General features: G+C 37.8%; 1 protein-coding gene across 24 annotated transcripts in view; it reads right to left on the reverse strand.

Moving 5' to 3' along the window:
• Positions 1-17,350, reverse strand: part of Enox1 (ecto-NOX disulfide-thiol exchanger 1) — a 571,647-nt gene that overhangs the window by 214,118 nt on the left and 340,179 nt on the right. For 15 of the 24 annotated variants that reach the window (XM_021257898.2, XM_087197401.1, XM_087197400.1 and 12 more), the window contains one exon: positions 10,275-10,414. The exons of 6 other annotated variants lie outside the window; for them this stretch is intronic. In XM_021257898.2, the coding sequence (XP_021113557.1) occupies positions 10,275-10,414 (140 nt within the window). Of the gene's footprint in view, positions 1-10,274; positions 10,415-10,817; positions 10,913-17,350 lie in introns of all 24 variants that reach the window. 3 more of the 24 variants (XM_013072055.3, XM_087197402.1, XM_087197403.1) reach the window with 2 other exon arrangements.

Below are 17,350 nucleotides of genomic sequence, written 5' to 3' on the forward strand. Positions count from 1 at the left end.
CACTCTCTGTTCTCTTTCCATTCACATTCGGAAAGCTCCACAAAGTAGGCAACAGTATGAATAGAATTCTGTAATTAAATAAAAGCTTCACCTGACAAAGATATGGACCATTGGCCGAGGATTTAGCTCAGTGGTTTTGCTGCCTGCTGCGCAAGCGCAAGGACCCAAGTTCAATCCCCGGTACCAAAAAAAAAGGTATGGAACATGTCTTCAGGTGGATTCCAGGCTTCAAAGAGGTAAATTTTTTTTTTTTTTTTTTTTTTTTTTTGGTACCGGGGATTGAACTTGGGTCCTTGCGCTTGCAAGACAGGCAGCAGAACCACTGAGCTAAATCCCCGGCCCTCAAAGAGGTAAATTCTTTAAACCATGGACACAGCTGAAAACCAAAGAATAATTTTTATGCACGCACAGTATAGAAAAGCCATGTTGGTTAAATTCTGGTCTTTTTGGGTACACTAATACACAGAAAACAATTTCTGAAAACATTATTAACTACTTATATAAAGAAAGACAGACAATATTATTCTATAATTTGTGCTGTTTTGTGCTCAGTTTTTTTTCATTGTGTACTCATTTACAATTTGACCCAACGATGGGAAACATATTAAGCTACAAAGTAAAACATTTTAATTGTTGTGGGTAAATAACTAAACCTTGAATAGCTGCAGACTCTGGTAAATGAGTTATTTTTCCAAAAGCCCAGGGCAGTGCCTTAGAAATCTCCCTGCAATAAAATCCAGATCTATCCAGACCAGTCTGAACCAGCAGCTCATCTTGTTTAATGTTTCTTTTAGTAGAATACAAAGAACATATTAGTTACTCTTTAAACTACTGTGCTCTTAACGATACCATGGAAATCCAATGAATAAAGCATCAGCCCACAGTCAAGCTGCTTGACAGGACTCACAGACTTTGCAAGATGCCTTCATCTCCAATGTGCTGCTGTGGTCCAAAGACCTTGCTTTCTCTTTCTCTAAATGCCCACCTATAGTTTTTGTTCTGCTCTGTAACCAGGGAGTAAGGCCACTTGGGATGTTCCTTTTCACCTCTCCGAGTCTAACAAAAGCTGTAGTTACCTCTTGGGGTGGGGGGCGGGGGGGGGAGGCTTGCTGGGTGGGATAGTTAGAGATGGTTCCTGAGGCACAACTGCCTGAGGCACATTATTCTACAGCCCAACATCCAACTGGAAGGTTCTAGTTTGGCAGGGTGCATCCTTAAGAATTGAGTCAAGCCTCTGGTGCTACGGGCTGTATTCAGCAGGATTCAGGTGGAGGTGCTCTGATGGCTAGGAATGAAAGGCCTTCGTGGTACAAAGGCCTGCAGTTTCCTTAGACTAGAGGCAGACTAAGGGGCACGGAAAGGTGGTTTTATGCTCCAGGAGCATAAATGAGTCAGAAGACTATGGAAGGATCACCCTGGTTCTTTCTTGGAGAAGGTGTTCATGTTGTAGCTGCTTTAGGTGGCCAAGGATCATCAGAAGTAATGGTAGTGACACATGGTGATAGTCACAGAGGTGCTTATAGCAGGTAAATACTAATGGGAAGGCTCCAGCACCCAAGACAGGATTGAGGGTCACTATCAAACCCTGCTGCTACAGCTCCAATTCCTTCCCTAGTCTCTCTCCATCTTGGCCTTAGGTTTCTATAAAAAGTTGCAAATGTACTGCCCTCTCACTCCCACCCTACCCCATTAATACTCTTACTCCCGCTGTCAATAGGAGGAGACATTTGAATCTGAAGAATGCCACTTAGAAATCCTTCTGCACAGGGGATAACATTTTTGAGGACAAAACTCCTTGGATACAATCCCTTTCTCTACTGGTCTTTAGGGTCAAAGGTCCTATCTGTTTCTGGAAAGCTGATTCTCTAACTGTTCATGTATTATTAATTAGATACTCAGGCTGTAGAAGGCTGTAATAACACTGGAGACCTGAAAATGTTTTGTGCTAATGTACAATGAAAAGTATGCTATCTAAAATAATTACTTAAGTATCTATAAATTTTGTATTATGACAATTCCAAGCTTCGCATTCAGATAAATACCATTATAGTTGAAAATCATTTATAAGTGGGCTTTCTCGCTGTGCAGAAATTCCTAAGTCAGCATAATCATGAAGAAATCAGAGCTGGTTTTAGATAAAAAGGAGAAACTTATAGGCAAATTATTTCAAAAGCAAAATTATAAAAATCTCAATCGAAATTCCCATGGGCAAAATTATACTGTCAGCTGTGAATGCATTTCATATGCTTAGCATGACACAGGGAGAGGCCTCCAAATGTAAAGCCGCCACTGCTCACACAAGTCTTAAGGCACTCTGTCTTTATCCAGACCACTACATGTGAGATAAAGTTCTTCATTCACCAAACTCAGTTCAAGGTCAAATGCCATCCCCAGCAATTTATTCACAAACTACTTAAATATATTGGTGGAAGGCAGAAGGAAGAGGAAGCAAACACTGAACTTAAAAAACACATATATGAGAGAAAAACATCTGGCTCATGTACTGAGTGCAATTTCCTGTTTGCTTAATCATATTTATTTATGGTTTTATTATGTATAAAAAATTATGCTGAATGTGTTTTGTAGGAATTACAGAGTATTGCTATTCCTATTCTAGTTTATTATTTTCATAGCTATATGGCTTAATCCCAACCTAAACAAATATTTTAAAAGAATTTTCACTAGCATTATCACATTTCTTCCTTTCTAGTCTCAATGAAAAAGATCTGCTCTTTAAGTCCTTTGATTTTCTTTCTCTGGACTAATTGTAAATATTTGTTTTTTATTAAATAACTTTAATATCAAACACACACACATACAAAAAATTAAAACCATGCAAATTGAGAGAACAATGCAAGGGGAAAAAAACTACAATAATATTCAAATACAGTAGAACTCAACCAAAACAAAACTGAAAAGCACTTAAACATTTTTCCATATAACTTAAAAAAGCATCTCAAGCACCAACAAGACACCAGAGGATGAGATTTGTTTCAGAAAGATCCCCAAAACCAACATTGAACAAATAGTGGTCTGGAAAAAAAACTCCAGTTAGTTAGCAGACTCCACATAAACCAAACTTCTGCCTAATTTAAATTTCGATACAGTCATATGACACGCGATGGAAACACAATCCAAGAAATACGTTTTTAGGAAATTTCATCCGTGTGTATCCTTAATTACACTTTCAGTTTCTCACATTAGAGAAACTAACTATTCAGTATTTACACGTGTGTCCTATTTATTTCACTTAAGAGGATGGCCTCAATATGCACCCATTTAGCTATAAATGTCTGTAGTTTTTTTTTCGTACCAGGGATCGAACTCGGGTCCTTGCGCTTGCGAGGCAGGCGACGGAACCACTGAGCTAAATCCCTGGCCCCAAGTTTCTCATTCTTTGTGGCTGAGTAGTACTCCATTTTATTTAAAAAACCCCATATTTTCTTTATCCAGTCTCCAGTTGATGGGCACTTGGGCTGTTTTCAAGCTTTCACTATTATGAACTGTGCAGCTATAAACATGGGTGCACATATATCACTGTGGTAAGATTCTTTAAGTTCTTTTGTGAAGATACCCAGGAGGGGAACAGCTGGGTCTAATGGGGCCTCTAAGCCTAGTTCTTTGAGGTATCTCCATACTGAGTTCCACAGTGGTTGCACCATTCTGCACTCCCACCAACAATGGAGAAGGGTTCCTTTCTCCCTACACCCCTGGCAGCATTTGTTATTAGATGATTTCTTAATAGCAGCCATTCTTTCTGGGGTGAGGTAGAATTGCAGTGTTATTTTCATCTGCATCTCTCAAATATATTATAGTTTATTATAAAATAACTTTTATTGTAAAATAATGACTTTAGAAAATAAACAGCAACTAGTGGTGGTTAAGTATATAATGTATAAAGTAGTGGCATTTGGGAATTGCAGTATCTGTCAACTCAAAATATTCACCAGCATTGATCATTATGGCAATTAGGATAATGATTTTATTACTTTCCCCAGTGAAGTAGATATGTGTTCCTGTACTTATCCAACATATCAACCTGATACAGTCTCTACAACAGAGTTTTACTAATAAGTAAAAATAAGGTAAAAATAACAGTAATACACACAATTAAATTAAAATGAAATGAACCATTATTTCTAGACTTCCTATAGTATGATCTCTTCACATGAATCCCCACATCAATAGGGGTCACTGTCTGCATTCAACCTACTCCCACCCAACAAGCTCAGCTTCTCGCCTCCATTCTTAACTACAAACTAAAAAGTGGTCCTTTTCTCAGGAATAAAACTTGGCACAGAAATATAATGACATTATTGCATTTAATCTGTGAATAGTCATCATATATGTTAGTAAGTAGAAACTAATACTTGCATAAGGAAAATTTAATTTAAACTAATATATGTAATGAGTTGAAGTAAAGCAAAAGTCTATATATAAAAGAGGAATGACATTCTCTATTCCTTATGGGCTTCACTGGCTCTAAAGACAGAGATACCTGGGGTAAAAGGTTAGTTCAGTCCTTCTGAGAATGCATCCACTCAACATATCTCTATTAAATTCTTACTGTATATAGGTCACTGTGCTGGGTTCTAGGAATATAATAATGCACAACACACAGACCCCGTTCTTAAGGAATTTTTAGCAGGAGAAATTTAAAAATAAAGAAGCATTAGTACACTTTAGCTTGCAATTGTTTGGCAAATTACTCTTAGGAACTTGTCTATTGCAAAAAAAAACCCCAAACCACTAAATTCTGGATAAAACTACTTATTTATGCATTGTTGAACTTAGATGTACTACCCCTCCCCAAATAGTAGCCTGAAACCAGAAGGATGAGCTATGAACAGTAAGCAAAATGAAGCTAGAGTTGCTTGGAGGATAAATATCCACCGTCAGTAATGTGCCAGGAGACAGGTGGCAGAGGCAGGCACAGCCACGGTGTAAGTCAATCCGAACCTATAGCTTTGTTGTATCTGTACATGGCCCTTACCCCATCCAGCCTTCCTGAACCCTCGCCTTCAGTTATAGAAGTAGCCAAGCCAAATAACCTGAGCAAAGCAGCAGAAATCACTGTTAGAAACAATTCAAGACCCATGGTTTATCAAGAAGCACATTTTTCTTAAGGGCCGGGTAATATTTGTGCATTTAAAGAAAAAGAGAGGGAACAAACACATTAGGTGACTACCTAGGATTGACTTTTAACCCCAAATTTGGCATAAATTTGCCCAAATATATATCTTTTTTTTTTTTTTTTTTTTGGTACCAGGGATCGAATTCAGGTCCTTGTGCTTGCGCGGCAGGCACCAGAACCACTGAGCTAAATCCCCAGCCCCCAAATCTATATCTTGAGAGCAAACTGGTGCTTTGAGCTGAGACCTTGGTATGAAGAATGTGTAAGCATCCCCATCAAAGACTGCCCAGAATTGTTCTCCCTGGCCTGGGGGCAAAGTTAGGCTACTACTCCTCTTCCTTACCCAATCCCCATTTGCCAGAACCCTTTTCCATCCTACATGGGTTTTTTTCTTGCTTTTTTAAAAAAAAAAATTACTAGTACATGTTTGCAGTACATAATGGTTACATTCATCACAGGGAGTTGAGATATCACATCTTAATTCTTTTTCCATCTTACTTGTGTCTCTAACACAATCTACCTCATTACACTGGCACCAAGCCATAGGGCAGGGTCCTGGAATTCAGTTCTCCTTTCAACCTGCACAGTCAACAGGAGCTACAGAAGCAAGGAAAGGAAGGCTCTTTGTTAGTTATTGTGTGATAAGCTTAAATCAGAGTCCCACTCTGTGCTTGTTAGAATCATTACCCATTGTGGCAGCTACTTTTTCATTCCCAGTAAAGATAAGCTTAGACCCTGAGAGCTGTCTAGGTGCATCACTCTCTCTGCCTCACCTGTATAGTGTGCAAAGCATTTTGGTAGCATGATTTGCATGTTAGAGCAGGGCTCCTGACACAGGTTCCCTGTGGGTCAGTTTCCCATGCTTTTCCACTTTTCACTTTCAATTCTCATCTCACAAGTCATTGAAGGGGCTAACATATAATAGCTTTTGGAGAAACTGAAAGAAATGAAATATTACTAGCAAAACTATCAAATATTTGGACAGTCAAAATCTGGATCCCTTTAGGAGGATCCTTATAGATGAATACTCTCTACTGCAACGGCATCACAGTTCCACTGAAGGCAGCTTCCCGAGCACATCTTCATAGCAGCTGTTACTCCTGGAATTCACATGCCAGTCTTTCTGTTTTTTTTTTTTTTTAAATATATCAGTATTGTGGTTTGATTCATTTTTGATACTTATGAGAACAGAATAATCAATTAGGTGGTTTGAGCCTGTATGTGGCAGGGGTTTAGCAGCAGCATTGCCAATTTAGTTTATAAACTTCTATGGTTCAGAAGATCAAAGGGGAAGACTTATAATGTAGCCTTGATGTCTTAATCCAGCACATGGAATTCAGAGCAATGGCCAGGGACATTTTGGATATGTCAATTGCTGTTAGATCATATGCTTGGGAACCAAAGAAATAAAAAGGACATATAAAGAAGGGTAGCAAATTAAAGAAAAATGTGAGTTAATACCAAAATGTGATGGAGAATAAAATGGAGGTCATAATTGTATCCTTCCTTTTTTTTTCATAATTATATTCTTCTAATCAGAGTTTTATTGAGGTGAAGCTGTTTCTGAATTTTCAAGCTTCCTGCTGAGCTAAATTACAAAAATAAGTTTCTATGAGGAGAAAATGTGATATATATATATATATATTTTTTTTTTGTACCGGGGATCGAACTTGGGTCCTTGCACTTGTGAGGCAGGTGGTAGAACCACTGAGCTAAATCCCCAGCCCTCTGCAATATATTAATACAGTAGTCACTGTAACTTTACATAAGAAGTCTGAAAGAGTGTATTTTCTCCAGGCCCTGTGATCACAGTTATATACTGTTACACAGACATATTTTATGCTATCCTCTAGTTTTCTCACAGTCATATGTGGGTTAATGACAGGGACATATTCTGAGAAATGCATCACTAGGCAATTGTCACCCTCATATGAACATCATGGAGCAGACTTCATGAACCTAGATAGAATAGGTCGATAACTCAAGGTGGCCTCTTAAAGCAAAAAAAGAAATGTGGAAAGCATGAGATGCATGAGGCAGCTGCCAGTATTCATGTCATACTGATTTACAGTAATCTTTTTCTTAGTACACTCCAAGATAACAATTAGAAGCAATACTGAATAGTTTCTCTAGTGTAAGAAACTGAAAGTGTAAATAAGGACTAAAATATATAATAGGTAATGTGAAATAGGAAGAAAAGGGGCAAGGGGGAAGGGGAAGTAGGAGGGGTAGGGGAAAGGAAAGAAGGGAATGGAATTAATATGAGAAAATGGAAAAATGGAAACAAAGTCTTTGTAAATAGGGAGGGATGGAGGGGTTGAAGGGAGGGCAGGGGAAGGGCGAAAAATAAGAACCAAGAGAGATTATGTAAAGGTGCAAATTTCCAATGATGAATGTCATTATACTGTATACCTAACATGTGCCAATGATTAGAATGAATAATTGACAATGTGAAATAGGAAGAAAAGGTCCAAAGGGGTAGGGGCAGTAGAAGAGGCAGGGGAAAGGAAAGAAGGTAAAGGAAAAATGATGAGAAATGGAAAAAATGGAAACAAAGTCTTTGTAAATAGGGAAGGGTGGAGGGGGTGAAGGGAGGGCAGCGGAAGGGGGAAAAATAAGAACCAAGATGCATCATGTAAAGGTACAAGTTCCCAATGAGAAATGTAAATGTGTTGTATACCTAAAATGTACCAATAAAAGAATTTTAAAAAAAACAATTAGAAGCAGAGTATTGTGTACTGTACATAATTGCATGTGCTCTATTTTTATATGGCTGGCAGTGCAAGTTTGTTTACTCCAGCATTACTGCAAACATGCGAATAAGGTATTGTGCTACGACCTTAGGATGACCATAACATCATTATATGACAGGAATTTTTCAGCTCCAATATAATTTTGTGACACCAACCTTGTATTTATAATACATTGTTGTACGAGGCAGTATGTGGTCATATTTGCATGTTCTCCATGCAAATCAATAAAAACACATAAAATATAAAATGGGCTCAACGTGGAGCCTAACCGAACTATTTAAATTCTTGACACTGCTTGTCTACTTCAGCCAACACCATGCACAATATTAACAGTGGCACATTATTTAGGTCTCACTAATGTGGGGGACAGGAAGCAGGACTAGGACAGAGAAGCAGTAAAGGCCAACAGCCTAGGCTTCAGTTCTTCCCTTTACCTAAAACAAAACATCTGCTACTAGTGAATAACACATTTAAAAGTTGCTGAGAGAAAGAAGTTAACAGTAATAAGAAGATGTAAAGGTGGGCCGGGGATTTAGCTCAGTGGTTTCGCCACCTGCTGCGCAAGCGCAAGGACCTGAGTTTGATCCCCGTGCCAAAAAAAAAAAAAGAAGATGTAAAGGTTAATACAAGGCTGTTTGCCACTGTCCCTCTATCTATACATACTGAAATATAACTGGGGAAACTGCAGTGTATTTGTTTGGCTACTCTTTCTATTTACATTCTAAATTTATTTTCTTTCTTCATTTTGTTTTTCTTGTTTTGTTGCTGTTCTTCAGAGAACACCTTTCTACATATGGGTGTTTTAAAATTCCAATCAGAATTGGTAGTGGGAAAAGAGCTGGGGAAATAATGGAGATGCCAGTACCATGTGACACATTCACAAACCCTATGAATTTTTAATGAAGGAACAATGTCCACAATTAGATTTGAAATGAAGTTTTCTTTGTGGGCGCTCTTATAGTAAGTGGAGTGTGGGTAGATTCTACTTTATATTCAGCAAATGATATTGATGCAAAAAACACTATGATTTAATAGAAAATAAAAGCAAATTGTTGGTTGTTCATAGCTCTTTATTTCTTCTCCTAGATTTAGAGAAGTGTGGCAATTTAAAAAATTGTATTCTGTTTTATTTAAATGCCATGTATATGCTAGAGCATTCAATGGCACAGAAAGTCATTTCCAGTCATGACATTAAGCTGTCCTTTCACACTACAGAGAAGTTTTTATTTGTTCAATTTGTTTCCAACCGTAAAAATAACTTCTAAATGCAGACCTTTGGGGAGAAAAATATCGAGCTTCTCCTCTTGCAAACTAAGGCATCTCAAATGATCATGAAAAATGTAATAGTGGAGAAAATAAGAAAATAGAATGGGTAATAGCTCATTAATTTGTATTGAAGCTAAAGCTTAACTCTCATCTTCAAATGGCTTCTTAGGGCATCAGTGTCCATCATCATAGAAACATGTACAAACAGCTTCCCACCAATCTCATGGTCTTCAACTGTTAGGATCTTTAGTATTAGGCTCCTGGGCACTTGTACAACCTCATTTCCTACAGGTTCCTCCTTTCCTGGAGCCCAAGGCTTGTTACTCTTCCTTAAACCTGCCAAGCATGCATTTTGTGATCTTTACTTGGTGACTGTGTACATGGCCCCTCTGGATGCCTGTTCAATGGTCCACTCCCTCACCTTATTCCTGCTGTGGGGATACATCCTCCCTATGGAGGACTTCACTACCTTCTATGTAACATAACAATCTGAGATAACTTTGTCCATCTACCAGCCTTGTTTTTGTCTATAGGATTTCTCAGTATCAGAGGTTATACAGTACATAGCTATTTCATTGATGTTAGTCTTCCATGAGGACAGGCTTACCTTAAACAGTTTTACATGTTTTTCTTGCTAAATCTCTATCAGCCAAAGCAGTGCCTGGTACTTAGTATATATACAAACCCTCTCTCCCACACACACTCAAATTCATTGAATAATCTGTGAATGAGTAAATGTGGATGCATGTATGCATCCATATACATACTATGTTAAGTATACCTTTTTATTTTCTGTATTCCTGCTGCTTGACATCTAGGGCCTTGCAGGCACTGGAGAGACTGGCCCTCCCATAATTGCCAGCAAGCAACTGCCTGGAGGCCACTCTTCAAATGCAGATCAACCAACCTGGAGTCCACCACCAACCACCTCCTTTATATAACTCTCCTATGCTGAGCCAAGATTCTTTTGCACTCATCACCCCAGGGCCCTGAGCCAAACAACCAGAGTCATCCCTTTATTCCAGAGCTTGATTAAACTATTTGAACTAGCCCATCCTAAGTCTACCTGCTTTCCTGAATACACCACGTAAAGGCTCTTGCCTGCTGACTATTCCTCATACCTTCTCTCCCTTGAGATGAAGCCAATGTCACCCAATGTCTGTCCGGCTCACTGGTGTAGCATGGTATGCATGCTCTTCCTCTTGGGAACTGAGTAACTGTCTCTTTCAGGTAGTCTTGTGATCTACTGGCCTCAAAATACCTAGATAATAATACAAATTACATTTTTTAAAAACTACATTTTAAAGTGTAAGCCCACAAAAAGATAAGATGGCTCAAACAAATGAAATTCACTCTATCATTAAGGAAATAAAATACTACTTCATCAGGAACTACAATTTCTCTGGATTTGGAAGAAATAAAATGACTTTGACATCTTAAAGATCAGTATATAATTTAGCCTGCATTTCAGCTCTTGAGAATAATTTATAGATGGTTTTTATGGTTATTATTGTTGACTTCTACTTTGGCCCTCCAGCTTTTTTTTTTTAATTCAAACACCATTAACTCAAGGGAGTAGCATTGCTTTACTCTTTGTGGCAGACAGATATAACTAGTAACTGTACTCCAAAAACCAATAAATTCTCATTAAAATATATACACACCATGGAGTTTGGATGATGATGTGTCCATGTCAGTTCATCATTTGTAGCAAATGTAGCTCTGGTGCGGATATTGATAATGGTGAAGTCATACATGTCTAAGGGTAGGAGGTATATAGGAAAATTTCTGTACCTTTTGCACAATGATGCTATGAACTTAATACTGCTCTTTATTGTCATTTTTTTAAAAAGAAAAACATAAACATATATCCACTTATTGATTCTCTTTAAATATAAGAAAATAATAAACCATGACCATAATTTCCTAAATTGAAGCTAATTCTAAAAGTATTAAGGACATACTTTCACAACCTGGAGCACTTATAGTGATTTTCAACATAGTATGACATATTTGTTTTCTTTTTGTTTCACAAATATAGTTCGTGTTGTTCCATGGCCCATTGGTCAGATATCTCACTCTCTGTTGGAACACACTTCCAGCAGGGCTAAGCTATGGCCTGACGGAGGCATAGCAGCCATCGAAACTGATCCTGGGAAACTCACCTTTAATATACCCATAAGTAAACTCAGAAGGAATGTGCTGGGGGGTTATCCATTACTTGTACTTGGAAAGGACAAAGGCCTGAGGCCAGAGACTTAGCAGTAGGCATAAGCCAGAAAGATATAAAGATGTCCACAGGAATGGCTAAGGGAGTTTCTAGAATGAACTGGAGGGAGTCTCTACCTAGTCAGTTGCTAACCTTGGTGGTAGAGCCTTCACTGGGATTTGATAGCCCATGCAGCTGTCTTCTTGCAGTCATACTCATGCCTCTGGACTTATATTACAGAGCTGTTGCCAACATAGTCACTCTGGTGACAGACAGCCACATATTCTGAACAGAAAAGCTGGACTCTGCTCAAGGTATTAGTAACAATAAGAGAATAATTTTATAGAGAAGATTGTGATCATGTACTCTGAAAACATGCTTTCCAGATAAATGCAAGTGTTGGAGAATTTACATCAAAGGAGGCAAGAGCTCACCCTCCAGTCATTCAGCTTTCCTTTCTGATGGGTGGTACATTCTGCCTCCCACACACCAGAGCCCACAGCTGTTCCTCTGAGTACCACTCTTCCTTCACTTCTCCAAGCCTTCCTCTATTCAGGCTCACATCAAGGATGGCTTCCTCTAACATACCTTACAAGATCAATTCTTATTACCCCAAACTCCAGAGTTCCCCAAGGGTGGTATGTCAGAGGACTTAATGTGGATCCCAAAATCAGTATTTTAATTTTTAATAGTTATATTTGCTTTGAGCCATGTGAAATTAATGCTCCTGTGGATTTAAAAAATGGTCAAATATTGGCAGTTTCACATAGTTCAACCTAATATATATTAAAAAGAAATGTGTTAAAAGAAAATTCTAGGATTTCACTGATATTATTGCCTAGGACAAGACTAAAATGGTTAACTTATTGAGTCATATATAAACAAATAACTATATAGATTTTTTGATGCTACAGATATAGCAAAACTTAGGCTTGTTTTGACCACTGAACCATGGCATGGCTGCATTCTGACCACTATTGTTTTATATGTTTCCTTAACATGTCCCACTTTGTGTGTGTGTGATTTATTTATCTATTTATCTGAATATTTATGTATATATGTTTCCTCTTCAACTAGTTTTCCAGACATTTAAAGGCAAGGGGCAATTTGAATTTAGTAAACTCTTAGCATAATACCCTGCATGCAGCATGTAGACTCACAATAAGGACTGTTCTGGTCACTTGGGATGATAGTATCCCACCAGGTAACACCATTTATTTTCTTTTATGGTCATTCTAAAAGTAGAAATTGAGGGGCCATTTGACTGGCTGCTCTGGCCAAGAAGCCTACAACCTAGTGCAATGTGAAATGCAGGACTCCCCTATCGCAGTGCAGATTGACAGACATGCCAACCTCGACCCCACACAACATTATGGGGTAGTATGGTCTGGCAGGCAAAATATGGGCTGGCCATCTGGACATATTCTTTTGCAGCAAAATGTGCACTGCCCCCTCCACTTCACAAGCTCAAATGACAATGCCACCCACAGGTGAAGCCAGTTCCTCCAGGAATAGCCTCTTGCCATCTATCCTCTCTAGCCTGCCACTGACCACTGCAACCACCTTTTGGTTCTCTTTAATACCATCCATTAAAAAATGATTCCTTGCCTGGAGTTTGGAAATATATAGTGGTAATTATGACTCATATGCTTCAAAAAATAAACTAATGGTACTTATACCACCTACATATTTTATTTCTGTTTTAAAAACACACAATATGTTCACATGGTGTTGGTATTTTGGAAGTTTTTGTCAAGTATTTTTTTTTAACATGGTAGTTAAGAAACAAAATTCTGCCTACTAATTAGTTGCTACTTCCACTCATAAAATGATGGGTCTCCATAATATGGAGGGGGAGACCAGTCACTTGATGTCGAAGCAGATAACATTAAAGCAACACATTTATTGTAGAAGTGTGTGGTTAAGGGAGATGAAAGATGTTATTTTTATCTAAGGTATCAGGGAAACACTACAAGCCGCAGAATATAGGCTGAGTCTCAAAGAACGAAAAAAAAAATTTCAGTGGAGAGGGGGCAGGCAGCTCAGGCAGAAATGGGGAACACAAATATGTGAAATCCCCAGAGAGCATGGGAGGCTCTGAAAGGACAGAGCTGCCTTTCTATTTTACATTTCAGTAAAGGTTTTTAGATTATATTGGTATCTGAATGTATATAATGACAATGGCAGTTTTATTCTTTAAAATGTTGCTTTGAGAAAAATGTCAAGGGATTTAAACTCCTGCTTCCTAAGTACAATGTTTTCCTATACAAAGATGCTGGTTTATCAACCAGAAAAGTAAAGTAAGCCTCTTTACAAAAGATAGCCTGAAAAGATTAGGGAAGTCTTGACAATATAAACATGCACTTACCAACTCATGAAATGCTAAAACTAGGGTTTACTGTTCAAAGCATAAAAGAGATCATTTTAGTAGAAAGAAAATAAAGCATATTTCTTCACAGCATAAAAAAGGAATCTCCAGAGTTCATTAAGGAGAGACTAAAAAACTATACAAAATATTGTATATTCAATATACAAAGAAGAGGGCTTCAAGTAAAGTCACAGAGAACATATTTACAATGATTTAATTAAACCAGCACAGAAATGGCAGTAGTCTCTTCACAACCTTTAGGGACAAGGAAGAACTATCTAATAGCCTTCATATAGACTAGCTGCAAAAACAGTCAATAACAACATGAAGATGACAAAACTCTTAGAAGAAAGTTACTATATAGCCTAGAGTTCATAATGGTAAGGATAGAGGACATTAATCCTAATCAGGTCCACTCCATTGATGAGTGAAAAACATTTTAATTTTGAAGTTTAGAGAAATATAAGTATAATATGAACATTTAACAGCTCTGATAAGTATGTCATAAAAAGAAAATTTTAATTATATAACTAGATAGTCATGACCACGGTAAAAGAAAAAGGGATAACACTATACAGAGCTGTCTTCACAAGAACTTCTTTGATGAATTAAGATTCCAGAAGGATAAGTAATAGGTTGAAATGAAGAGACAGAAGAAAAAGCAATAAAAAATTTGTGGGAACGAGTCTTAGAACACTGAAGAGGCCTAAATCCAGAAGAACTGGGATCGAATATTTTGAAGCAAATGTCAAAGATAGTACATAGAATATATTTTTTAAATATCTAAAAAGGAAGAACAAGGAAAAATGGCAACACATTTGGGAAACATTATTAACAATAAACAGTAAAGATGACAGAATCGTTCAATTCTCATTTTGTAAGTTTTTCCCTGCAAGCAAAATCATCCATTAATTGGTAAGGGTAGAATAAATGTAAGCATGGGATTTTAGCTGGAAGTGATGGTGAGAGCAATGTGGGAGAAGATATTCTCAGAACAAGTCAGCATAAATTCTAATCTTAGGACCAATGTAATTTGACACTAGGTTAAATGTTTTCCACTTTCTTCTCTCAAAAGTTTGAGTGTGTAGCAAATTTACTAGGGTCAATTATTTGATCTTCAGAAATTAGTACAACTTTGGAAATGGCATTTTCTCTCTCCTGGAATTCCAAACAGTTGGTGCTGGTTTTAGAATGACAACACAACATCTGGGGAAAAAAAGATAAAGGATAAGGGTGATCTACTATACTAAATAAAAATCAAAGAGAAAATACAGACTAGATTAGTTAAGAAATTCTTCTAAGAAAGATATGAGGACTAATAAGTGGGAGATACAGCATAATGTTTATTCATTCCATTTCCCATTCATTCAGTGAATTATTTAGTTAATGTCTACTGTGCAGTACCATTTTAAGTTCTAGGCAAAAAAGACACTCACTGCAAAGAAAGGAGGCTCATATATCTAGGTCAGTACACAGGCAAGTAGGCAGATAAGTGGGTACATTAATTAAAACACAGGTTGATAGAAACAACACAGAGGAAGAACAGATTAACTCTACCAGTTATGATGATTTTAGATTTTCTTGAAGAATGAATGAAACTTAAGGTTGGTGGGGGGGACTACAAAAAAATTAAAAGGTACTCCATGCATTGGCAACACTATGATGAAAAGCACCTAAGTGTGAAATGCGTGTGGCATAGTATAGAAAGTGAGTGTTTCTGTTTGGCTGGTGTTTATTGGGCAAATGGTGGGGAATGGTGCTGAAAATATAGGCCATGCTAAGAAGTTTTATTCCCAAAAGCAATGGGGACTTAATAGTGTATTTAAATTGGGAGTGACAGGATAAAATTTGTAATTAAGGATGATCATTCTTACAGTGAAGTGCAGGGCTTTACAGGGGGAGAGCTCACCTTTTTGGAGGTGATTATTAGAACCCAAGCAGAAACAATGGTGATCAATGTGGAAGGAGAATAGGTTTGAGAGAGGTTCTGGAGCTAGACTAGATGAACGTGGAGAGCAACTGGAACATGGAGGCAAGAGAGAGTGCGTGGCCAATGTGATGGTGCAAGAAAGGTAATATATAAGAACTGTTCCCAGGTTCCTTGCTCAGGGGACCTGGTGGATAAAAATGAGGGAAACTCAAGGCTCAAAACAGGTAAAGGACTAGTTCTTTTCAGGAGACAAACATGAGCTTTCTATAGAGCAATCACATACTCTAATACTAACTTATATAATCTTCAAGAGCACAGGTATTTCTCAGGTGTCTACCTGCTTCTCTTTAAGCTACAAGGCTGGCCCATGTGCCTGGCACACAGAGATTCTCAAGATTTGATGGTCACTAGTACCAGCTTTTTACAAATACATATGTCTGGTCTCTACCTGCAGATCACCTGTAATGGGTCTCCTGTGCGGTTCAAACATCTTTTAAAATAGCTCCAAAGGAAATTATGATGGGCATCAAACTTTGACATCCACTAGAGGATGAAGTTAATAAATAACTGTTCTATAAATCAATTAGAAGAAAGCAAAGGAAAGAGGGCTTCTTGTTTTTCAAGCAAAAGCTTGAACCTCTATATTCAACAGTGTAATACTGGGAAGGAATTTTGCAAGGTAACTTTCAGATCTCCCAATCTTAAGGGTCAATGGATGTGAGGTTGCAGCATTCCTGCTTATTCTCCTTTTCTTCTTCCTCTTGTTCTTCTTCTCCTCCTTCTTCCTCTCTCTTCCTCCCCCCCCCCCCCCTTCTTCTTCTGTTTGGAACTCAGTACTAAGGATTGAACCTAAGGCCTTCACACTGAGACACATCCCCAGCCACCACCCTACCCCACCCGCACACTTGCTTTTTTTTTTGAGGCAGGGTTTAAATAAACTGCTTAATTATCCAGGCTGGGATTGAACTTGCAATTTTCTGGTCTCAGTCTCCCAGAGTGCTTGGAATACAGGTATGTGCCACCACTCCCAGATCTTGTCCTTACATATTTTATGTTTTTGATGACTATTCTTTCTCATTGTAACTTGTTCTCTAAATTCATAATTTTTTGTATTTATAAATAAATCTTTTTATACATTTACTTTTTTCTCAATGTTTATTTCTCCTACTTGACTGAAGTTTCATGCAGGCAGGTATTCTGTTTCTTTTGTTCTGCCATTTTGTATTCAGCAACTAGCTAGCAAAGTACAAGTGTTCCATGAATAAAATTTGCCAGATTTTTCTTGTGACAAATTTAAGGTCACACTGCATCATTTTCAATATCCTTACAGACCTGTCCATAAGTATTATACACTCAGAAATAAAAAAAAGAACAGCAACAGGCAAAACATTATGTATAATATCTTTTCTATCATTTATATTTCCTATCATTTATATTTAATGATCAAGTCTAATAATTAGATACAAAACAACTGAATTCAGGAAAAGGATGAATTAGCAGAAGATCCAAAGTGCATTCTAGTGGGGAAATTAAAGAAATGGAAGGAGTGGGGACAAAATGCCTCTGAGGAAGGGGCTAGGAACCATATAAATTCCTTAAGGACATGCCCCATGACCCACTCAGACACACACAAAAATGTGCTTTCCTAAACCTCTAAGCATACCTGAAGCCAATCAGGTGATAATCGAGA

This window comes from Heterocephalus glaber, unplaced genomic scaffold, assembly GCF_053883595.1.
Source record: "Heterocephalus glaber isolate CG9 unplaced genomic scaffold, H.glaber_assembly_v1.0 deba00001666, whole genome shotgun sequence".
In the NCBI taxonomy this organism is placed as follows: domain Eukaryota; kingdom Metazoa; phylum Chordata; class Mammalia; order Rodentia; family Bathyergidae; genus Heterocephalus; species Heterocephalus glaber.